Consider the following 23,753-nt stretch of genomic DNA (forward strand, 5'->3'; position numbering starts at 1 on the left):
CATAGAGGATAGAAAAGGTGTCACATACATACTCGGTTCAGGAGAAGATACAGGAGAAAGTAGGAGAGTGATCCTTAGATGAGAATCGAGGACTTTCCAAAATTAAATAAAAGAAATATATTTGAAATTTGGAGAGAGTGAAAAACCCCAGAAATCTACATCTAGGCTCATTGTAGTGAAACCACATGGCACAAAGGACCTCAGAAGCAACCAGAGGTTTAGATTACTTCAGTGACTGTCCTGCTTCAGAGCTCTCAAGGGCTTCACTTCACCTGGTTAAATTTAGGGTATTCCCCAAATTTCCATCCAAAACGCAGTATATTTTCAAGAAAACAAGAATGAAATGTGACTAATGAGTAGAAATTTCTGGTCAATGGCAGTGTGATGTGTCCGGCAAGAGTAAACTCCTCTTGATATTTGATTTTAAAAAGGGCATTGGACGATGGAAATTTAAATGTTAATCCAACACTGTCCAAGAAGAAACATGAATGTTCTGGGCGAACAGAGGGGTGCGCGGCACGACAAAGCAGGGGCGATCTGTGCCTGGCCGACGCTTCCCTCCCGAAGCGCCATTTCCTCTCCTCTGCTGGTGCACTAAACAAGAAGGTCCTATCAGCTCCTCTGCTCAGACTTTTGGGCTTTTCTGACTTCATCCCCAAAGAAGTTTCTTTCATATACATGTGAAAAAAAAAATCAAATTCTACAAAGCAGCTGTGTGCACCTTTGAATCCTGACACTTAACATCTACAAGACCTGCTTCCTCAGGACGGCTGTTCAGAATATAGGGAGGACACAGCACTAAATATATTTGGAAATTTTTATTTTCCTCACCAACATCTTTTTCAGCATTTTATTAACTCGTGATAAGTGACCATCAGAAATTATCTGTCTGCATATTGCTTTCAAAAAGCAGTAAGAAAGTAGCTATTTAGAAAAAGGAGGTACATATGTTAGAAACATTATAAAAAATGAAAATCCCATCACATGGAAATATATGATCAAAGGTTAATAAATATTCGAACAGGCTCTTTTCAGATGAGAGCTCTCCATTTCTCTGAGTAGAATCTTTTTTTTCTCAGATTCTTCCAGAAACACTTCATAATGAACGAGGAGATCATTTCTTTATAAGCTTAGGTATGACAACATTGCTATGTTATGGTGAGAAGCTTGGAGATGGTTTGATTTCTGAGACCAATTATCTTTGATTTAGTTGTTCAAGCCAGGATGGATGAAGCTTGGGGAGGAGCAAGGTGAGCAGTAAAGGGAAGCGAATGCAAGACACCAGTTACCTATTTTACCAAAACAAGCTCCAAAGTGATCATCATGCTCCTCAGTTCACAAGGTTGAAAAGTTTAATGAGGAAGGAGCCTATATTGTTCATAAAATAAAACAGATCTTTTACTTTGTTTTATTTTTTAAAGTGCAGGTCTTCAAGAACTCCATTTTTTAAAAATCACCTGTGAGGAAAGAAAAGAATAAATGCACTTACTTTTTTTAATATTCCCATAATATGTGAATGGTCGTGTTTATCAGGCCAGGTTTACAAACTCCAGAAGATCTTTGCAATAGGGAAACGTGTCCTATCACTAAGTGGCCGCCCAGAAGTTTCCAGGGACAGCAAAAAGGATCCTGGCTTTTCTCTCAGGTCCTTCCTATCATCGATAAGCTCACTGATGCCTAAAATAAATTCTGTTGGTGTCCTCTGCCCTCAGTATCTGTCTTTTGCTGCAAAGGTGATGGGCCTACCTCACTGTTACTCTGGGGACACGTAAGTCTTACTAAGTATTTTCCTCTCTGTGTAGGTGAAACGATAACACTTTGCCCTAAAAATAGGTTTTGATAAGGTGGCAAAGGGCACTGAGCACCATACAAACAATTCAAAATAAATACTTAATGCTGACACTCATGACACAAATGACAATAATATGCCAGACGCCTGTCCAAAAATATTGTGTATATATGTTATGTTACCATCTTTTGTGAGAAACACCAGCACACACACACCCCCTTCCCCTCAAATATACTTTAGTGAACCTTTTATAGCAGGTGAATTCACTCTCCTGCTTACTTCCTTTTAACCCAGGTTTCTGATCTTCGTCATGTACTTTTCTGGGTTGGCAGCGCTCATTACTGTAGTATAAACCGTGTCACTGAAAATAATGAGAGAAATTTTTACATACACATCCGAAGAAGAAGAAGAAACCCAAGCCCTTCCCTAACACTTGGGACCTAGGACAAGAATACAAATAGAGGCCCACATGTATTAGAATATTTAAAAGTTGTAATTCAAGCAACCACACATTCAAGGTGTTCTTTCCTCCTATTTTGACAAGACTGTGAAAGGCCAAGGTGAAATTTAAAACCCTCACACTCCAGAGTTCCGTGCTGAGGCAGTGGGGAAGAGCAGGCCTCGGCCCTTGCCCCTCGCTCTGCCCTACCCCACAGCTGGCCCGTCCATGGACACCTCCGCCTGTGCATTCAGGCTTCACGCATGACCCCCAGCAAACACCCCTTGGCCACCCACCAGGCACAGGCTGTCCACAATGGCTGCACAGCAGCCACAGAGAGGGACTGCAAAGGCCCTGGAAATGGGCTTAGCGCTGTTTAGGCAAAGAATTCCAGGGTCCCGGGTACTTGAGCCAGACTGGGTGGGCAAATGCCCCTGACCCAGAGGAATCCTCACATCAAGGGAGGGTCAAAGGAAGACCAGAGCAGAGTTTCTAAAGCTCAGGGATCAAGATAAGGGATGAAAAGTACCTTGTCCTTTACTCAGCATTCTGTATAACAGAAGACCTGAACAACATGAACTCGCACACACACAAGGGCTCCTTCCCTTCACTCCCTTCACCTACGGCTTGTGCTGGGCACCAAGCCTTAGGTTTTTATTTATGCCTTAGTCATAATTCTATCTTCCATCACAGTTTGAAATTTTTCTCTTTGAGTCACAACAGAAGATGGAATTCTATTGCATGCGAGCGTAACTGTAGCGCAGCACAAGGGGGCAGTAGAGAGAGAACTTCTGTTCAAACATTTCTATTAACCTCACTCATAAAGGGCCTTAGAGTCCGGGGCCTGTGTTAATTCAGGCTCAGTGGTGATTATCCTTTAAATGCAATTTCTCTTGGGCTCTCAATTATATAATAGAGAAGAATGCTAGTCTGTAAGCTGTTTATAATTTCTAATAATTCCATTTCATTAAAACATTTCAGATGTCATTTAAACATTCACAGCCTTTAACTCAGTAACCCCACTTCTGGAAATTCAGGCAAGGGAAATATTCAAAAGCAGGGGGGAAATGCACAAATATGTTTATTTCAGAGCTTTAACAGAAAAAAACTAAATATTGGAGAACACTTCCCTCAATTATACGACATTCAATTGGCTATGCAGCTATTTAATATTATAGGGGCTATTACTCTGGCTGGTTTGGTTTATTTGGTTGGCACATCATCCTGTAAATGGAAAGCTCAAGGGCTTGATCCCCAGTCGGGGCACATAAAAGAGGCAACTGACAGATCGCGCGCGCTCTCTCTCTCTCTCTCTTTCTCTCTCTCAAGTCAATGAGTATATCCTCAGGTAAGGATTAAAAAAATTATAGGGGTTATGCACAGCATGGAAATGCTTTATTAAAATAAGTAAAAGTATTCTATTACAATACTAATTTTAAAGGATATAGTCATAATTTTTTAACAACTACAAGAATACGAAAACAGGATTTTAACCTCTATTTTTCAAATGAATATTGAAAGGGCAAAGTTGTGCCCTACCAGAAGGGGTCCAGTCAATGGTACGTTTGGAGCTGGCTCTTACAGGTTGGCGAGAGACAACTGTTCAGGATTAATGTAAATGCTAAGATCAGGGGGTGTCTTTTGTTTATTTTTTGCTCCCCACCAAACAGCTAGTTTACGTGCACACCACTGAGCACAACTTATTCCTCAAGTACTTCATTTGGTGGAGTGGTAAAATATGGACTGACGAGGTGATTTTGTTTTTCTGTATTTGGCTGTTAGAATATTGTCTATGGAATAAACTTTTTAGCATTAATCGTTTTACCAGACCATTTAAAAAAACTTTCAAAGAGGTATTTTGAAGATATATTCCTATTGCTGTACAAAGTAAAAAAGAATAACTCCAGTTTTGAAAATGTCACTATACATAAATCTTAAAGCACCCACATACAGGTTATTCTAGAGGCCATCAGGAAAACTCCTATTTTGTGTTTGTGTAAAAGAGGATTGTTTCAAAGAAACAAAATCAATTGGGTATTTGAAACTAAAAATCACTTTACAGGTTTTATCCGCATTAGGCTATTTCTTGAATAATACTTTTTTTTAAATCCTTACCTGAGGACATTTTTTAAAATTGCTCTTAGAGATGAAGGGAGGGAGGGAGAGGAAGAGAGAGAGAGACACACACACATCAGTGGGTTGCCTTCTTGTACATGCTCTTACCAGGGATCGAACTCACAACCAGGGTAGGTGTCCTGGCCAGGAATCAAATCTGTAACCTTTCGATCTATGGGACAAGTTCTGACCAACTGAGCCACACCAGCCAGGGCTTGAAGAATACTATTTTCATATTCCTATCTCAGAGAAAGCAGAAGTGAGAACGATGAGTAAGTAGGAAGTGCTGGTTTGGGGAATTTACTGAAATGAAGGAGCTAAAATTCTGTATTGACTTGCAGTTGCTCCCTCTTTTATTTTAGTAAGTTAAGTCCCACCTCATAAGCAAAAGGTGTCAGCACTCCTAAGGAGCTGGTCACAGGTGTGAGTAAGGCAATCAGGCAACACCTGGATGGGGACAATGACGAGCAGGCTGGTGGGCTTTACAGCCTTGCAATGATGGGGACAATGGGCCTTCACAGTTTCCTGTACAAGTTTGGTGCTGGCTGCCTCTCAAATTTAATGAAGAGCTTCCTGTGGCTACGGTAGCGACCACCTAGTGGTTCTCTTCAGAAAAGTATGTGGGTAAAATCCCAGGCTGTAGATTATCAAGAGCATAAGAACGTAGATACTAAACTATGTGTGGGATGAGCACAGGGTCGCAGAACCTCCCCAAGAAGAAAGAGGAAAGCCAAAGCTGTCTACAATTTAGTTCCAACAGTGAAATTAAGGAGCTCCCAACCAGTGAAAGCTACCAGTCCCCAGCCACCAGACTGACGTAGGTTGAAAACATCTCTTTGTTTTTCTTCGTGGACTTCTCACCTGACTTATATCTGTTTTTCTGCCCCTCCCGATCAGTAGAACTCTAGTCCCAGGAGAGCAGAGACTTTGTTTTGTTCACTGCTGTTCCCACGGCCCCTAGAAGGCCTGTTCCACAGCAGCCCTCACACCCCGGCCAGGCCAAAGAGCCCGGGAGTCCGCCTTCGGGGGGCCGTGTGAACAGGTGTCACTTACTTGTTATAAACTGGAAACACGGACAAAACCTGTGTAGGAAAAAATAGTATTACGAAAACTATTAAAACGGAGAAGATATACATGTAGAATATCCATAGGATATTCTTTACCTCAGAAAAACCTATGGATAAGAATAAAGTTAACACTTTATCTCAGAGTGACAGAGTTACAGACTTCCGAATCCCTTCTTCTTTGAAACAATGAACCCATATAAATTGCATCTGTACATTTGTCTAACCTATGCAGAAAAACATAGATTAACCTATACAGAAACAAGTTCAGAAAATGTCATCTGACTTTTTTTTTTAGTGCTTTCCACCAGGTCAAACTTATATTCTAGCATTTGCATCTTCCACATTTGCTTGATTTCAGAAGAGAATATTTTATTCAATCACTTTTAACAAAAACAGCAAATAATCTGAGCAAAAACTGGACATCCCAATACAAGTTACCTGGAAGAGGGCCTCCAGGGTGAGGTTTGCTTGGCCTGTGGCATTAAGGGCTTTGATGGCAGGTGTTCTGTAAGGACAGTGGTCAAAAGTCACTTGGCACTTGAGGAAACCCTGAACCCCATCAGTTCTCATTTTGGGAATCTCAGTGTGAAACTCAGTCTCATTATCTCCATTTCCCCAAACAGATCTGGCCCCCAAGCTGCATCTTCCCTTGCCCCAGACCACTGTGGTGGGATTAATTCAACAGGCGGGTGCACGAGCCCCATCTGCTCAAGGAGGCTGGGCTGCTAAAAACATATCGCTGTGAAAGTGAATAGTTGCCGCCAAACCCCAGGGTTGGGGGCGGGGCAGTAAAGCCAAGGAGAAATACACACTCTTTGGGGACACACTGACTTACAATTATAGAAGTTCCAAAATTAGAAGGGACAATGAGATCCTCCAACTGGTTTGTTTATTTATTTTTTTAAGTGTGGAAAATGTTTTCCTTTAAAAAAAAAAGCCTTACAGAGAAAACCAGGAATCTTGGTGTATCTTCTCCTTTTACAGAGGGGTGAAGGGGGGCCCAAAAGGCCACTCAGTGAGCCATTCACAGAGCTCGTGGTGGAATCTAGGGCTTCTGACCCTGAGGCCAGGGCCAACCTTCCCCTCTCCAAACCCAACCAACTGTCAAACGGCTCTCTCCCGTGTCCCCCACCATACACTACGCTCTCCCACTCCGACCCACAAGGGCAAGGGGAGCCAGGTATACTTTCTGGGAGGGAACAGCACCTGCACTCTTCTTTGGCTCCTGTAATAGGAGTGGTACATTCTTCTGACCACAAGGAAATACTGCAAACCAGACAGAGGCCTACCTTCGGTCATCTTCCTTAGGTGCGGGCTTCCAGTGGTCGTAATTTGTCTCAACTCGGAACCACCTACAACAGAACACAGCATCTTATCTTACCAAGGCCATTGGAGACATAACTAAAGAAGGAATACATAAAAATAGAACACACCTCCAGTTTCACCTATATAAAAAAAGATTATTAATGTAAAATGACCAGAGCCTTTCATTTTACTTACGCTCCACTTAAAGGATCCAGAGGCCAAATGTCCACCGGGCCATTTCTGTTCCTTGTAATGACCACTCCTTCCCGGGGGGATGTGCCACCAACAATATAATACACATCAGCAATAAGGGGAGTTGTGGACAATTTGTAAACAGCGGCTTCAAAGTTTTCTGATTCGCTCAGAGTCTGAAGAGAAAGACAAACCTGCATTAGCATCATCATACATGTGAATATATTAAAATCAGCAAGGTGCATGCTTCAAAAAGATGAATTGTATGGCATTTACTTAGATACTTCAATTAATTATGCATCTACCTTATGACCCATCAATTCCATTCTTAAGTACTGACCCAAATGAAATGCACACGTTTACAAAAAGACTTGTACAGACTTCCAGTCAAGATGGCAGCACAGGCGGGCATGTCACCTCTTTACTCAACCACATCAAAATTACATCTAAAATATAGGACAACCATCACTTGGAACCATCAGAAATCTAGCTGAATGGAAGTCTGACAACTACAGAATTAAAGAAACCACATCCAACCAGACTGGTAGGAGGGCTGAAGAGGCGGAACAGGCTGGTCCCACAACCATGTGTGGTGGATAAAAACTTGGGAGGGATATCTCAGAGGTGAGGAGTCCCAGCCCCACACCAGGTCCCCCAGCCCAGGGTTCCGGTGTCAGGAAGATAGGGCCCCACAATTGCTGGCTGCAAGAATCAGTGGGGATTGAGTCGGTGGAAGAAAAATGCTGGAGCCCCAAACAATTCCTCTTAAAGAACCCACATAGGGACTCACCTACTCAGACTCACTCCATCTAAACTCCAGCATCGGGGTAGTGGCTTGAAAGGCACCAGTGGCATAGTGGGAGAAACTGAAGTGTCTGACATCAAGGCAAGCAGAGGCCATTGTCCCTTTTCTAAACCCTCCCCCGACAGAGCCACAGAGCCAGCAAGTTGGTGCCATATCTGAGACTCCATCAACCTGCCTAACACTGTTTGACCCACCTTGGAAATCCCAAGAGACTCTGCCCACCAAACTTTCAGGCCCACCCAAGCTGCTTTGCCACATGAATGATGGGTCTTGGCTCATGCTTCACACCTTCCTAAATCCTCTCAAACAAGCAGCAGCTGGCCTCAGTGAGCCCCAGGCCTGGCACTAGCAGCAGCCAGCCTAGATTCACAGCTTGACTTCACCTGGGAATCTCCAGTCTCAGCACAAGTAGCAGCCATCTCAGACTTCTTTATAACTCAGGCAGGGTGGCCTGGGGCAAAACACAGGAGGAGGCTGACCTTGGCCTGCACCACCAGGAAAACCACAGGGCCAATGAACCCAGTGGACAGCTACAGACCACTTCAGAGGACCACCACCTTGTCCCTGAACAGGTGACCCTCCACGGACAGTGGAGGTTGGTGGTTAGTGGTCACAGCCAATCCTTGCAGCTGACTGGCCTAGCTAAATCCTTCCTGTTGATCTGCCAACAGCAACTAAGCCTCAACTACAAGAGGAGGGCGTACTCAGCCCGCACAATGGGCGCACCTCGAGTATCCAGCTTGGGTGATAGAGAAGGCTGTCCCACAGGACCCTACAGGACACCTACTACATTTGGCCATACTACCAAGACACGAAGTCAAAGCAGCTACGTAGAAACAAACAGAGGGAGGCTGCCAAAATGAGGAGACACAGAAACATGGCCCAAGTGAAAAAACAAAACAAAACTCCAGAAAAAGGGCTAAACAAAATGGAGATAAGCAATCTATCAGATGCAGAGTTCAAAACACTGATTATTAGGATGCTCAACAAACTTAGTGAGGACCTCGACAGCATAAAAAACATCCAATCAGAAACAAAGGATACACTAATTGAAACAAAGAACCATTTACAGGGAAACAACAGTGGAATGGATGAAGCTAAGAACCAAATCAATGATTTGGAACATAAGGAAGCAAAAAACAATCAGTCAGAATAAGAAGCAAAAAGAATCCAAAAAAATGAGGATAGTATAAGCAGCTTCTGGGACAACTCCAAGTATTCCAACATTCACTTCATGGGGGTTCCAGAAGGAAAAGAGAAAAAGCAAGAAATTGAAAATTTTTATTTGAAAAAATAATGAAAGAAAACTTTCTTGATTTGGTGAAGGAAATAGACATGCAGTTCCAGGAAGTACAGAGAGTTTCAACCAAGAGGGATGCAAAGAGGCCCACTCCAAGACACATGATAATGAAAATGCCAAAGGTTAAAGATAAAGAGACAATCTAAAAAACAGCAAGAAAAAAGCACTTAGTTAGCTACAGGGGAGTTCCCATAGGCTGTCAGCTGATTTCTCAAAAGAAACTTTGCAGGCAAGAAGGGATTGGCAAGAAATATTCAAAGTCATGAAAAGCAGGGACCTCCAGCCAAGATTGCTCTACCCAGCAAAGCTATCATTTAGAATCAAAGGGCAAATAAAGAGCTTCCCCAACAAGAAAAAACTAAAGGAGTTCATCATCACCAAACCATTATTATATGAAATATTAAAGGGAATTATGTAAGAAAAAGAAGATCAACATTATTAACAATAAAATGGCAAAAATACATATCAACAATTGAATCTAAAAAACAAATTAAGCAAAGAAGAAGAACAGAGACAGAATTATGGATACAGAGAGCGTTTTGATGGTTGCTAGACTGGGGGCAGGGAGCTCAAGGAGATGAGTGAAGAAGTGAGGGGACTAAGAAGTACAAATAGGTAGTTACAGAACAGCCATGGGGATATAAAGTACAGTGTAGGAAAGGGAGCAGCCAAGGAACTTATACGCATGACCATGGACATGAACAATGGTTGGGCAACTGCCTGAGAGAGTGTGGGGTGCTGGGTAGAGGGGGGCAAAGGGGGAAAAATTACAACTGTAATAGCATAATCAATAAAATATAATTTAAAAAAAAGACTTTTACAGGAATTTCTATGATAAGTTATTCATAATAACCCCAAACTGGAAACAACCCAATGTCTACCAACAAGAACATGGATAAACACTGGTATATTCATAGAATTGAGTATTCTTCAACAATAAAAGGAATGAGCTCGTGACACAAATAACATGGATAAACCTGAAAAACATTACTCTGTGTGAAGGAAAATGAATTCACATACTATGATTTCATTTCTATGAATTCTTGAACAGGCAAAACTTTTCTGTAATGAAAGAAGCCAGAGTGGTTTCCCAGGAGGAAGCTGGGTGTCAGAGGAGGTTGGGCATTCCTAGAGAGGACGCGAGGGGAATCTCCAGGGACTTGGACATGTTCTGAATCTCATTTTGTTGGTTGATACAGGGGTGGCTATATGTGCACCACTGTCAAAACAAGAACCAAACTGTGAATATCTGTGCATTTCATTTTATTTAAAGTATATCTAAAATTTTTCAGAATCATTTTGGTGTTCAGATTCCACTGGATGGATTTAAATGACAGTTTTATTTTTAAATATCAACATTTATAATACATTGGATTTTTTGCAGCTTTTTAATCTTCTGATGAAAAAATTTTGAAGTCATTTTAAGAATGTGTAAAGGATGCATAGTTTGTCAACATCTTTAGGGAGGACCCAAGTAAAAAGTTTAGGAGAACAGCAAGTCCAGAGGGGCTAGATCATTTAGGGTAACACAAGGAAGGACCAAACAGGCTAAGCCAGGCAGAGCCAGATTGCACCAGAGACGTGCTCTTGAAGATAAGCTCTCTGTGGTCAAATGGCAATTTATATGTGGCCTGGAACTCTGCTGTCTAATAGATCCTCTAAAGCAGATGTTCCTTTTTAATGTGTGCAGGGCTACCTTCTAATGCATTTGTTTTGCTAAGTCAAATATTTGCCAATGGAGAGTCTAAGGAGTGGGGGGCACATCTATATTTGCAGAAAAGCGTAATATCTCTTCTCTCAATCAGCTCTTGTGGACAAGTCTGGCCTATGACAAAGATTCTTTCATTGACCAAACTTTAGCCAGCCTCCTCGGAGCCCTCCTCTTGACTAGGCCTTCGCCTTGGCCTATAAAGACACGAACAAACCCTAACGTAGTTTCTAACAGCGCAAGGCCACAGCCCTATGGTGACCCTAGTCCCCCGTATAGTGACTGCCTGAGAAAATTCAAGGCTGCTGTAGGGGAGCAGAATCTGCCACCCCAAAATACGTCTCTGGCATAAGGATTATTTTAAGACGGTTAATTTTAAGAAACCACAGACAGAGCAGAAGCTCTGAAAACCAGATAGAAGTTACCCTTTTGTAAGAGACATTTCCATTTGTAAGGGAGCCCTCAATTTGTAAGGGGTGTCTCCCAGGATGAGGATCTCTAAACCGCTAGAAACTGCTTTCAGTGGAGAAGACTTGGACTTAAATCTGCATAAAAATCTTACTTCTTTTAATTTAAAAAAATTTTCAATTGCAGTTTACATTCAACATTATTGTGTATTAGTTTCAGGTGTGCAGCACAGTGGTTAGACACGCATATGGTTTACATAGCGTCCCCCTGATATTTCCAGTACCCACCTGGCGCCACACACAGTTATGATAATATTATTGACTGTATTTCCTACGCTGTACTTTGCATCTCCACAACAGTTTTGTAACTACCAATCTGTTAAAAATCTTCCTCTTTTTGCTGTGCTTTTCCTGGTTACCTCCTGTGCCTGAGTCCCCACACCCACCATTTCCTTTTGTCTTTAGCTGAACATGGTATTTAAGGTAATGGCTTCCACCGTTTTGGTGAGAGTTGCTCAGTTTTCCTGGGTGTCTTCCATGTATATACTAGGTATAGAAGTTACTAAACTTTAATTTTTTCCTGCTAATCTGTCTCATGTCAATTTGGTTATTAGATCAGCCGGTTAGATTAGAACTTGGAAGAGCAGATGAAAACTTTCCTCCCTGGCCATTGCCTAAAGATTTTCCTGTTTGTTCCAGCCAGCACCTGAATGCAGGCTCCCAGCCCCCAGTGTCTGCTGGAGGGAAGGAGCTTAAGAGTTAGCAAACTCAGACACGTTTTACAGGAACAAACTCTGTCCTCAGCTTTTGTAATCTGTCGCTCCTCTAACTGTGCCATGCACCCTCTCACCCCTCCCTATTCCTTCATTCTCTTTAAAACACCCAGGCACCTCTGTACAAATCAAAGTTGAGTTCAGTTCACACTGGACACTTTTCCCTATTGCAGTATTATACTACTGACTAAAATCTGTTCTTACCACTTTAGTGTCCAGCTTTGTTTACCTTTGATACTTATGATCAAAATGGTTGATATGCACTTTGCAAACTTTTAGATGCTCATCCATTTTAGGAGTTTCATACATTAAGACCAACATCGTTAAATGACAGGCTGTCACAGCAGGAACATGGTTGCGAAGCTGAAGTTAGGGTGGCATGGGCTCCATGGGCAACATACTCACAGTGCGGATAAGCCAGCTGATCGGAGAGTGTTTCTGAAAAAAGGCAGCGATCACATTCTCCCACCACCAGCCTTTATCTGTCAAGTTGAAGGAACAATAAATATATACCAAGTTGCTGCCACTTTAAAAAATTCCGTAACTCTTGTTTCTTTCCCATAGCATAAGCTGATGGGGGAGAAAGGTTGGTGGATGAAGAGTGATTTTACACGCATCCCGTTTTCAAAGATGAAGCTAAAAGCATTGTCTCCGGGCACCAACGAGTCTGTATTCTCTCTGTCTCTGTCTCTGTCTCTCTCTCTGTGTATCACATCTATTTCTGATCACCACCAATTTCTGGTGCCTGGAAACAATGATAATTATGTTAAAGGAAATCACTCAATTACCTCAGGAAAAATAAAATTATGGAGCTCCCACAAGAAGTGGTTCAGTATGTATTAGGAAGACTGTAGAGAATATATATTTTTCAGAACTTTTAAGTTTGATTTGGGCTCACATTTTTTAAAAAATACAAATTTACAATAATTTCACAAAACCACTTTTTAACATCTTTAAAGATACCCATAGGGGATTTATTTTCAAAGACTAATTTTTCATTCAGGAAATAAGCTTTGAACATCTACTATGTGGCTGTCCAGATAGAGCTACTCCACTTACCCTGTCCCCTTCTCCCTGGGGGGCCTCTGAAGTGTGTACAGAGGCTCTGGTTTATTGACGACTGACCTTAACCTTTCTCAACCATTCAGTCCTTCCTCTGGGGCAAAGTGCCCAAAGAGCAAGTTGTCCTTGATGTTATCTATCTTTTAACTCACCCTGGCACCACGGTGCCCACTATCTGGTCCCTCTGCTTCCCTAGATCACCCCCACATTCTTTTGGAGCATGTACGTCCATTTCTTAGGGAATATAAAACAGGTAGTCTGCGGGATAACCCATTGTCCCTCTGCCACGCAGGACAGCATTTCTGTAAGTTACCTTTAAAACTCTTTAACCTAACAAGCTGGGCTTGTCTGCTGTATCCTCTGGCCTCTCAGCTCCTTCATCATTTGGGGGCCACATTGCTTATATGTCCTTTTCAGGAAACGGTGCCATACCCTGACTTGGTCGAGACCCTTAAATTTAACAGGGACAGAGGAAAGTAGTGTACTGAGGAAAGAGTGAAGAAATAAAATGGAGTCACTACAGTCAAACTTCTGAATTACTATAACCAAGTAGGCTGAGGCATGAAGAAATGATTCTGTTCCTGCTTTAACTAGACAGGGAACTTAAACTTTTGAACTTTTTAGTAGTGTATCAATGCTGGGGTATGTAGATAGGTAGGTAGGTAGATACACAGGTAAACAGACAGACAGACATAGATATAGCATATACATATATCCTAGAGATAGCTCTGTGAAGAACTTAAAAAAGAATGTTCACATGTCTGGACAGCCTGACATTCATTATCCAGAAGCCTGACACTTAGAAGATTACCATTTCTGACCAATTTAGAGGCTAAGAATGCACAACTCATTCTTCTCAAGAGTGTACTTTTACTATAAAAACTCTTTTCTTTCTTCTTTGTAACACGCTGGGTATTGTCTAGCTGTGTATCTGGTTTGCACTCTTAAATAAATTTTTGCCCTTCCTTTCTTCCTTTCCTTCTTCCTTCCTTCCTTTCCTTCCTTTTTTTGTCTTTCTTTCTTTTATAAGATTTTATTTATTTATTTCTTACAAAGAGAGGAAGGAAGGAAGAATGAGAGGGAGAGAAAGATCAATGTGCAAGAGATATATCAATTGGTTGCCTCTCACACACCCCCAACTGGGGAAGCTGGCCCACAACACAGGCATGTGCCCTGACTGGGAATCAAACCTGCGACATTTTGGTTCACGGGCTGGCACTCAAACCACTGAGCAACACCAGCCAGGGCAATTTTTGCCATTTATTTCTAAAAAAGCCTCCTGATTCTTTGTGCTCCAATGACCGAACCATTAAACAAACAAGTTTTAAATAACTCTAACAAAGAAAATAAGACAGAATAATGTAAGCATGAGTGACAAGTGAAGATTTCTTTCAAGAAGAACGTAAGGAAAGCCGCTCTGAGTTTTGGACACTTGAGCTAAAATGGGATGAACATTTCAGGCAGAGGGCATGGGTGTCAGGGAGCCACGGCAGGAACAAGGTGGACAGATGTCAGGAAAAGATGGTGAGGTGCGGGGGGGGGGGGGGGAGGGAGAAGGGGATGGGCATAAAACGAGGTACAGAGTTCTGAGGTCAGAGTCAGGACTCTGGATTGGTCATAAGTGAAATGGACAGTCACTGCAGGTGTTTGGAGTTTTTTAAAAAGATTTTATTTATTTATTTTTAGAGAAAGGGGAAAGGAGAGAGAAAGTGAGGAACAGAAACATCAATGTGTGGTTGCCTCTCACATGCCCCCAACCAAGCACCTGACCTGCAACCCAGCCATGGGCCCTGACCGGGAATTGAAACCAGCGACCTTTGGTTCACAGGCCGGCGCGCAATCCAGTGAGCCACACCAGCCAGGGCCTGTAGGTTTTAAACAGAGGAACAGCCTGATCGTGCTAGCTGCTAGATAAAGGAATTACAGAAGAGTGAGAAGTAGGGAGACCAGAGGAACAGGGACTGCAGCAGTGCAGGTGGGATGGCAGCGAGCCTTGCAGTGAAGGGAGACAGAACGGGCAGGGACAATCTAGTTTTGGTGGCAGAGGGGACAAGACTTGAGGAGTGAGGAGGGTCAAAGAATTCTCCCGGTACAATCAGTTGATTAGAAGTGCCATTTCCTAAGACGTGGAACAGATTTGGGTGGAGGAAAGAAAAGAAGGAAAGAAAAAGGCAAGAGATCTGTTTAAGCATGTTAGTTTTGAGACTTAATTGACGGCGGAGTGGAGAGGCTGAGATGGTGGTTGGGCACTCCGATCTGGGTGTCAGGGAAGGTCAGGCCTGGGCAGGTGACGATGACAACACATGCTTCCATGGCCCTTACTCTGTGCCAGGCACTGCTCTGGGTACTTTACATACGTGAACTCCTTTCATCCTCACCACAGCGATTATCATCCCTGCTTTCCAGAAGGGTAACTGAAGGACAGAGAGGGTTATAAGCACCTTGGTTACGGTCACCCCGCAAGCAAGGGACAGCACCAAGATGTAAACCGAGGCAGGCTGGCTCCAGAGTCGGAGATCTCAGCTGCCAGGGGGTTAGTCAGGGCTCCTCAGACTCCGTGCGGTCCGTCAGCCCTCCCCGCTCTCCCAGGGCGCTGCTGGCTCTCGCCATCACGCCCAGGAACTGACTGAACACCGTATCTCCAGAACCAAGAGACGTTCCCTTATTGCTCAGGCATTTCAACTCAGTCTTAGCAGAGTAAAATAGAGTTTTCATTCAAATCAGATTTTAAAAAGTTTTAAAAAAGCGGTTTGACAGTGTTTAATTAAATGTGTATGTTATAAAATAACTTAGTTATTTAAAAACTGCTCATACCTTAGGCTCTGCTAATCAGTTTGTTAAACAATTTGAGTTGCAAAATGATGGAAACAAAGCCCATCTTCTTACTAAATACACATGTGTTTACAGACATTCTGTGTGAAATCTTGATAACCACCATGCTGTGGTTGGGGTACTGCTTGAGAACCAGTCTCACTCACAGCTGACATTTGAGAAAATGTTGGAGAAGTACGTACATTAGAATAGAGAACTAACTAATATATACTCAACCAGCATCTTCCTGATAAAGCTTTTTTTATGTCTAAAATAAGAATAAACCTAACCAATAAACCTAACCAGGTTGGTCAGCTGGGTTCATCAGTGACCAACACTAAACTTTAAGAGATTCCTTCTGCATTTCTCTTTTACTCAGCTGCAAGTTCCTGAGGTCAGAGACAAGCGTTTGTCTGTCTCTGGGTTTCCCACATGTTGTGGAACTAAATGATGTCCCCCGAGATTCAGAGAACAGCAGTGGGACTGTATGACGAAAAGAGCTTTGGCCCAGGAACCCATGACATCGATTTGAGAATTACCTCTCCCCCTCCCCCCTGCCATCTACTAGCTGTTGTTTCTTCTCATAGCCTCACTTTCCTCCTCTGCAAAGTGAATGGGCTTAATAATACCAGCCCTGCCTATGTAAGAGGACCGTTGTGAGTCTCTAATGAGAAAACGTATGAGAAAGTACACAGTAAACTGTAAAGTGCTTTACAGACGTTGCCCGTGGAAAGCCATCATATAGCCTCGACGTTACTTCAATAGCTTCCTAACAGTCTTCTGCTTCCATCCGAAGCCAACACAGTTCAGTCTCTACAGAGCAGCCAAAGTGATAGCTAAAAATACAAATCAGATCTGTTCACTCCCTGGCCTAAAATCCTTAAGAGCTTTCATCGGGCTTAAAACCCAAAGTCCTCCCCATGACACTCACCACGGCCTCAGCCTTCCTCTCCGCCTTTCATGTCCCTCTCTCCTTACTCCGTGCCGTAGCCATGCCACTGGGATCCATCAGGATGCTCTAGGTGCAGCCTCTATAGACCTGGCTCCTGGATCAACCGAGTCAGGCCTTCCCTGACCCTCCAGCTATAGTAACCTCCCTACCCCCCACCTCTTCGCTCTATCACACTGTCCTGTTTTACTTTCTTGGTAGCACTTATAACTACCTGCCGTCATCTTCCTTGCTTACGTGCACACTGCCCAGGGACCCCATTAGGACACAAGTCCCCACCATCAAGTGAAGTAGGTGTTCTTCTGTGTGTTCTGTTGGGTGAGTCAATGAAGTACTTGGATAAAACTGAACAAGGAAGTAGCTAAAAATGCTTGGGAGTTCAGTTTGATTACCTCGTTCGTCGCCAGAAATTGTAAACTTGTGTGGACTCTGACCAGTCCATAATCCCACATAGCCAATGAAAGTGGTTCCTGTGAATGCAATCTGAAATCAAGAAATAAGGTATCATTTTACCATTCCAACCAAATATACTTTGAAATCACCCCACCATTTCATAGATTTTTTTTCTCCTTCTAAGATTCTAACATAATAGAATAAAAACCCTGAAAGAGCCTTCTAGAAGGCTTAACCTTGGCTAGAATTCAGAGGACCTGTGACCTTGAATTGGAGAAAAAAAAGTACTTCTTTATTTGCTCTAACCTCTAACTGAAATTTCCTTGTTCTGCAATAAATACATGCAACAAACCATGTCACCACAGCAGTGTCTGTGATTCCATCACCAGCAGAATTGCAAATATTTTCACACATATAATGGTATCATATCTATTTTGCTGCACTACGCATACATTGTCTTGAAATATCATTCACACTTATCACCACCCTGAAATTATGGTAGTTATTAGAGCCACTGCCAAATTTTACTATTTAATGTGTTAAAAAAATATAATATTGAAGTGGCTGTATTTCAACATAATGGTTTTTTTTGTAATCCCATGCATTTTATATTGTATTATAAACCAGAATTCTGAGAAGGGATCAGCAGGCTTCACCAAAGGGGTTCCCACATGGAGAAGGTTAAAAACCTCCATCCTAGAAGTAGGAATACGTGGGAAACCCTGCGTTGTTTGAACTTTTTTTTTTTTTTTACATTTTATTTATTTACTTTTAGAGAGGGGAAGGGAGGGAGAGAGAAGCATGGTGTGGTTGCTACACGTACCTCTCCTACTGGAGACCTGGCCTGCAACCCAGGCATGTGCCCTGACTGGGAATCAAAGCAGCAACCCTCTGTTTTATAGACCAGCACTCAATCCACTGAGCCACACCAGCCAGCGCTGTTTGAACTTTTAATGAGAAAAAGTTTTTTGTTTGTAAAAGCAGATGACCAAATGAGTAGTTAGAAAATGAGTTTTTCATAGTTGTGACTCAGCCTCTAAATGCAAAGAATAAACAAGCCCTGACTAGTATGGTTCAGTGGGCTGGGTGTCCTCTGGCAAATGAAAACGTTGCCAGTTCGATTCCCAGTCAGGGCATATGTCTGGGTTACAGGCCAGGCCCCTGGTTCAATTCCCAGTCAGGGCATACGGCTGGGTTACAGGCCAGGCCCCTGGTTGCGGGGGGCACATGAGAGGCAACCGATAGATGTTCTTCTGTTTCTCTCCCTCTTTCTCTCTCCCTTCCCATCTCTCTAAATAAATAAATAAAATCTTAAATTAAAAAATGTTTTTAAAAGGATAAATAGAATACAGTTCTTGTCCTTAAAGAATGTCCCCCAAAGCCAAAATCTGGCTCTGGAATGCTCCATTCTGTTTCATAGCAATAGCATGCTACATGTGCTCAATGACCGTTGATGAATGCTGTCTCCCGAAAAGTTTACACGGAAATGTGTATTAGATTATACATTTAAATAAGTAACAGAACTTGGATACAACTCACCAGTGTTTGTTGGGTGTCACTAGTCCTTATTATGATGAAAATAAAATGATTTCAGTATAATTTCTTAAAGATCATAAATAAAAGAGTGGTGTGGGTCAATCATAATAATAAAAAGGGCCCTTTGTTATTTGGCCACATTTATCAAGCATCTACCACATGTTTTGCATAGATTTTTACTTCACTCAAACTTGAGAACTATCTCCATAAAGTAATTATCAACCTCTCTGAGCTGTAGTCTGCAAAATGGGTTTAAGTGATTTCCCATGTTCACAAAAGAAGTAAGCAACAGAAGCAGGATTCAAAGTCAGGGCTGAGACCCCAGAGTTGGGTATGTCTAGCCATTGCACCACACAGCCACCCCCGTCCCTATGCCAGGAGCAGCCCGAACATGGGAGAGCAGAAGAAAGAGATGACTAGGCATCGTAAGTGGACAACAGACCATCCCTTCATAGAGATTTCCCTAAGGAATATGGACTGACCTCTCTAACTAGATGCTTAATAATAATAGATGACACTTCTTTCCATAAGCATAATGGATGTAAACCTCTCTTCTGGTATGTTTTTCCAGGAGTTTGATGTTTTTTGTATCTTAAACAGGTCACATATTTAAGTAGTAGGCCACCCTAATGATTGCTAACTTGGGTTAGCAAGTCTCCGGTTTCAGAATCTTAGGCTGCGCAGACTGTACCTGCCCATTCTTTACGAACTGCACATTCATGGTCATCTTGCGTAAGAAATCTCCAAACGGATAATCCAGATTCCGGCCATGGTAAATGTGGCCTTTGGAGTCTTGAGCCACAATACTTGTGCAGAATCTGAGAAAAGGGGGAAGCCCAACAGGAATGAGTGCGAAAAATAAGAAAAAGGAAAATGAGTTTTTCGGTTTCAAGATAAGTCCTTAGAGTCAAACACAATTGTTACTCCTTACAATGGACACATAAACTATATAATTCTTGTACAAGACTATGTATTCACAATTCATAATGAAAATCCAACTAGACACAGCTCATCAGTGTTTAGTGCTACTAGACCTTTGTCCTTGGCACACACAGCATTGAAAACATACTGAAGGAGGATTTCGTTCTAAATCTAAATCTGAAATTGACCTATTCTGGGCTCAGCTAGGACTGAGCTTTGCTTACACCTCTGCAAGGCGGAGTGCAGCCTGTTTAACACATCGGTCAAAGCTTGCTCAAGATCATCACTCTATTCTACGAATTTCTAAAAGCAAGTAGACCGGTCACCTCTTAGGGACTTGGTACTTTTCCTGTCCCCTTTAGAGGAAAGGATCCTTTTAAAAGTCTCAGCCAGAGAGAAGTAGTTTGAGGAAAAAAGGAAATGTGGTAAGATATCTAAATGTTTGTATTCTCTGAAGATATATGTGAAAAAATATTTACATACAGCACACCCAGCCATGGGGGTTTGGGGGGAGATGTATATCCTCACAAAACCTAGAGGAAACACCTTGAAGAACTGATGGTCATTTCTGAGTAATAGCATGTGGTTAATTTCACTTTTCTGTATATACTAATCTTCTAGAACGATTACATATCACCTACATAATTAGGAGAAAACAAATGTTATTTAATTTGTTGGTTTAAAGAAGGAAGCTTGGTCAGGTTTAAATTTTTTTCAAGGTTTCTGATCTTAATTTCAAAGAGTTCATGTCAAGGTGGGGACTGATAAAACACTGGAAGTGGCTAAAATAAAGCAAAGTTTGTGGAATCTTTCCCAAAGATGATTTTTCAAAACTGGAAAGACAATAGTACTTCCAGGTCCTGCCCAAATGTTTCGCAGGAGGCAGCCCACAGGCACCGGCGACAATGGGGGCTGGGCTCCGCTTCGGGAGAGGCTCTGCAGCGCACTGGAGACACACATGCTGTCCAGTCTTATCCTGATTCAAAAAGCCTTACATCAGAAATGAGAACGAAACATTTCCTTCATTAATGCTAGCGGAGTCTGACTATGTTTTATATTGTCAGGCAATTCAATATATACCTTAATATCACATTCCAAAGTTGGAATGTTCTTCCTAGAACTTCTGCTTCAGTCAGTGACTCCAACAAAAGAAGGTGAAAGGGAACATGAAAATTGATTTTTTTCCCCCCCACTGAGAAAGCCACATGTCAGAGCAGGGAAAAGATGGGGGTGGGGGATGAAGAATGGCAACATTAACTTAGTCCCATTGAAAAGCACTTTAACAAGTTTGCGTCCTGTGTCTTGAAAACATTTTCCTAGAAAGAATGCCGGTCACAGTAGATCTGAACCTACCCTGCCTAGTTTTGGGAAGGTGCCAGAGGAGGGGGGTAGTAAAGTTTCATTATCCCAAGAACTTTTGTCATGATCCTTTGGCAGCCAGAAGCTATTATCTGCAAGATGTTACTAGATGAGGCTGGTCTGTTTGCAAAACAGTTAAATCCTGAAGGCAGAAACCAAGTCCAATCTCTTAATTCTGGGACCTGTTAATGAGTCCATGGAGACTTCAGGCTCCCCCTGCACTCCGCCCGGAATCAGCCAGGCATTTGGTACTGCTTTCACGTTGGTGCGCCACTTTTTACAATGCCCACTCAGTGAACCAAATATCGGGGGGTCTTACTCGCCAGAACGGTCTTCAAAAACTTCCTGGAAAGTATCCATTGAGCAGAGTTTCGAAAGTGGGATGCCACCTGGGTTAGTGGAGGGAGAAAAGGGGGCTTCAGGTAGAGGAAAAGTTCAGTGTTGAGGTCAGAGAAGCTGCCCGAAGCCCATGATTTAGCCAGGGAGGCAAAGAGGAAGTGTTGGGGGTTTCTGGGCAGTCCAGCTGCCACTCTGCTTTCTCACACTGAAAACGCGTCTGCTGCCACTCAGATGTGGCAGGTGATCCTGGCAAGCCCACGTTAATCACGCTGCGTGGGGCACTCACTCACGCGGTGAACTCGTAGGCCAGGTTAATGAGGAGGCAGTCGGCCAGGCTGAAGTTGAGGACGTCGCACATGCCGCGGATCTCGTCGGTGAAGGGCTGGGGCAGGGAGCCTTCCAGCTCCCTGACCGCCTTTCGCATTACTGCGTGGACCCACTTGGGGACCGAATCCCTAGAAACAAAAAGCCACGAGGGTGTTTGAGCTCCGATGTTGGAGGGGCGCGAGTGCGTGTGTCTGGGGGACTGGGGGTATCTAAGGCTCTCATCTTTAGGGGTGAGTGCTCTGTGCCTTCCTTCCCCAGAGGCCTGACAGCTCAGGTCCCGCATTACCCGATCCGCAGTCTCCAGGAGAGAAAAAGAAAACTTTCAAAGCAGAGAGAGGGAGTGCCCCCAAAGGGGCGGGCTTGGAGGGCCCGCGAGGCCCACAAGGAGGGAGTGGGCTGGGTCCCCTGCTCAGCAGCTGGGCGGCCGGGGCAACATCTCGCGCGCCACCCTGACCTGGAATGTCTCGAGGGAGGGCGTGCCACTAGTGCCACCGAACTTGAAGGCCAAACCCGTCGCCCCGGATCATCTCCAACCTTGACGCTGCCTTAGAGCAGCAGCAAATACCAGTTCTGGTCCCCGCCAACCCCTCCACGCCCCAGAGGCCGGGAGGAGGGGGGTGGGGTGGAGGGCAAGGCTGTCGCGGAGGGAGGGAAAGGGGGACCAGTCTCGGTTCAAGCACACTGTGCCGCGTGCGCGCGCGTCTGCGCTTTCCCGTGCTCGAGCCGGGGCAGACTGTCCCAATAGACCCCGTCCCGCGCTCACCCGAGGATGTGGGCCATCGTGGCACGCACGAAGTCCAGGTCGAAGTGCTGCAACGCCGGCAGCCAGCGCAGCTCGGGGGCCGTGTCCAGGCTCACGTTGAAGAGCGGCGGGGCTGGGGGCACGGCGGCGGCAGCCACCCGGGCCCCGGCCGAAAGCAGCAGCAGCATTGCCAGCGGCAGGCGCGCCCCCGAGCCCGCAGTTTGCATAGCTCGGGTTAAGCGGCCACACTTAAAACCGCTTCGGCCCCGGCCGGCGCCCGGCGAAGCGCAGAAGGAGGAGGAGGAGGAGCCGGGGCGGTGGTGGGAGGGCTGGAGGCGGAGCCCGCTCGCGGCCTGACCTGCCTGGTCACCCGCGACCCGGAACGGCCAGATTAGCTGTTCCCGCCGCGCTTCCCCGGTGCGTCCATCGCTCCCGCCTGGGCCGCAGCCGGAGTCCCGCCGCGCTCTCCCTCCTGCGGGGGCGCTACATTTTGCGGGCCGAGGCTACTCACCCCTACTCCCTACCCCATCTCACGGACGTGGGCCAGGAGAGTGTAAACTCTGGCCTCGAGGGGGTTAAGGAAATGATTTTCAGTAGCGAAGAGGCAGCAAGAGAGTCCTAAACTAGTAGAGGGGAACCAGTCCCTACCTCTCCTCCTCATTTGCTTATATTTAAATTCTGAAAAGGTTTATGTGGATTTTATAAGAGGAAGGAGAGCTTTATTTTGTTCACCAGGCCCACCTCCTTTATGTTAAAAAAAAAAAAAGCTAAAAAGTTACATTCACGTGCCGGGTTTTTTTGCCAATTGTTTTTTAACCATCAAAGAAAGTCCAAAGGCAGGCTCAACTAATTCATCCCTGTTTTTCTGGTGCGGAATGTGAAGCTTGTAAAAGTTAGGTTGCCGAAGGTCACACAGCTGGCGAGTCTTTGCTAGGCGTTCAGAATCTCCCTACACAGACTTTCACCTGAAGGGTCCTGGCCAACTTTTTGAGTCTCCAATATCCGGGAGACAGAACACGTGTCTTGGGAAAATCCATTGACTTAAGTAAGCAGGAGAATTTTTAATGGTTAGCAGGGTCGTCTGTGGGTAAAATAGAGTAAATGTGTAGAGAAAACTTGGAAAGTTCTTTTTTTTTTTTTCCCCAGGGTTTTTCTCCCTTTGTCAAATGGAAGGCACCATCACTATCTCTGATTTTTCTTTTTCCTGTCTTTATGGCCCGCATGTCACTGGGTTAAAGTTTCACATCTTTGTTCCTGATTCTTCCTGGTCATTGCTTAAAATCTAAGTCAAGTTCCAGGTCTTAATTTGTTTATTTGCAAAGCCTGGGTAACAGCAGTTGCCTGCTTAAGCCATAGGTGTATTGAGAGAATCACCAAGGGAACAAACAGATTAAAGAGGTGAGCTTACATTAAA

General features: G+C 43.8%; 1 protein-coding gene across 2 annotated transcripts; it reads right to left on the reverse strand.

The window, feature by feature from the left end:
- Positions 1–1,373: 1,373 nt before the first annotated feature.
- NAAA (N-acylethanolamine acid amidase) lies at positions 1,374–22,628 on the reverse strand. 2 transcript variants are annotated; one of them, XM_054591722.1, is made up of 11 exons: positions 22,361–22,628; positions 21,561–21,725; positions 19,343–19,469; positions 17,115–17,205; positions 12,306–12,382; positions 6,911–7,083; positions 6,700–6,762; positions 5,849–5,915; positions 5,397–5,425; positions 2,069–2,150; positions 1,374–1,457 (listed from the first exon to the last, which is right to left on the reverse strand). In XM_054591722.1, exons 1-10 carry the CDS (start codon positions 22,564–22,566, stop codon positions 2,075–2,077), a joined length of 1,074 nt encoding a protein of 357 aa, XP_054447697.1. In that variant the 5' UTR covers positions 22,567–22,628; the 3' UTR covers positions 1,374–1,457; positions 2,069–2,074. The 2 variants fall into 2 exon arrangements, with proteins under 2 accessions (XP_054447697.1, XP_054447688.1); XM_054591713.1 differs by having other exon boundaries at positions 2,035–2,150.
- Positions 22,629–23,753: the final 1,125 nt, after the last annotated feature.

This window comes from Pteronotus mesoamericanus, unplaced genomic scaffold (genome assembly GCF_021234165.1).
Source record: "Pteronotus mesoamericanus isolate MK-2021 breed Mesoamerican mustached bat unplaced genomic scaffold, CSHL_Meso_final contig_130, whole genome shotgun sequence".
NCBI lineage: Eukaryota > Metazoa > Chordata > Mammalia > Chiroptera > Mormoopidae > Pteronotus > Pteronotus mesoamericanus.

Bases quoted from the DNA above. Each gene is read 5' to 3' on its own strand.
- NAAA (XM_054591722.1), bottom strand. From the start codon at position 22,566: ATGCAAACTGCGGGCTCGGGGGCGCGCCTGCCGCTGGCAATGCTGCTG. The intron at 19,470-21,560 runs GTGAGTGAGTGC...CCCTTTTCTCAG, and splicing joins CTGGCCTACGAGTTCACCGC to ATTCTGCACAAGTATTGTGG. The intron at 5,916-6,699 runs GTAGGCCTCTGT...CTGTCCTTACAG, and splicing joins CCTAAGGAAGATGACCGAAG to AACACCTGCCATCAAAGCCC.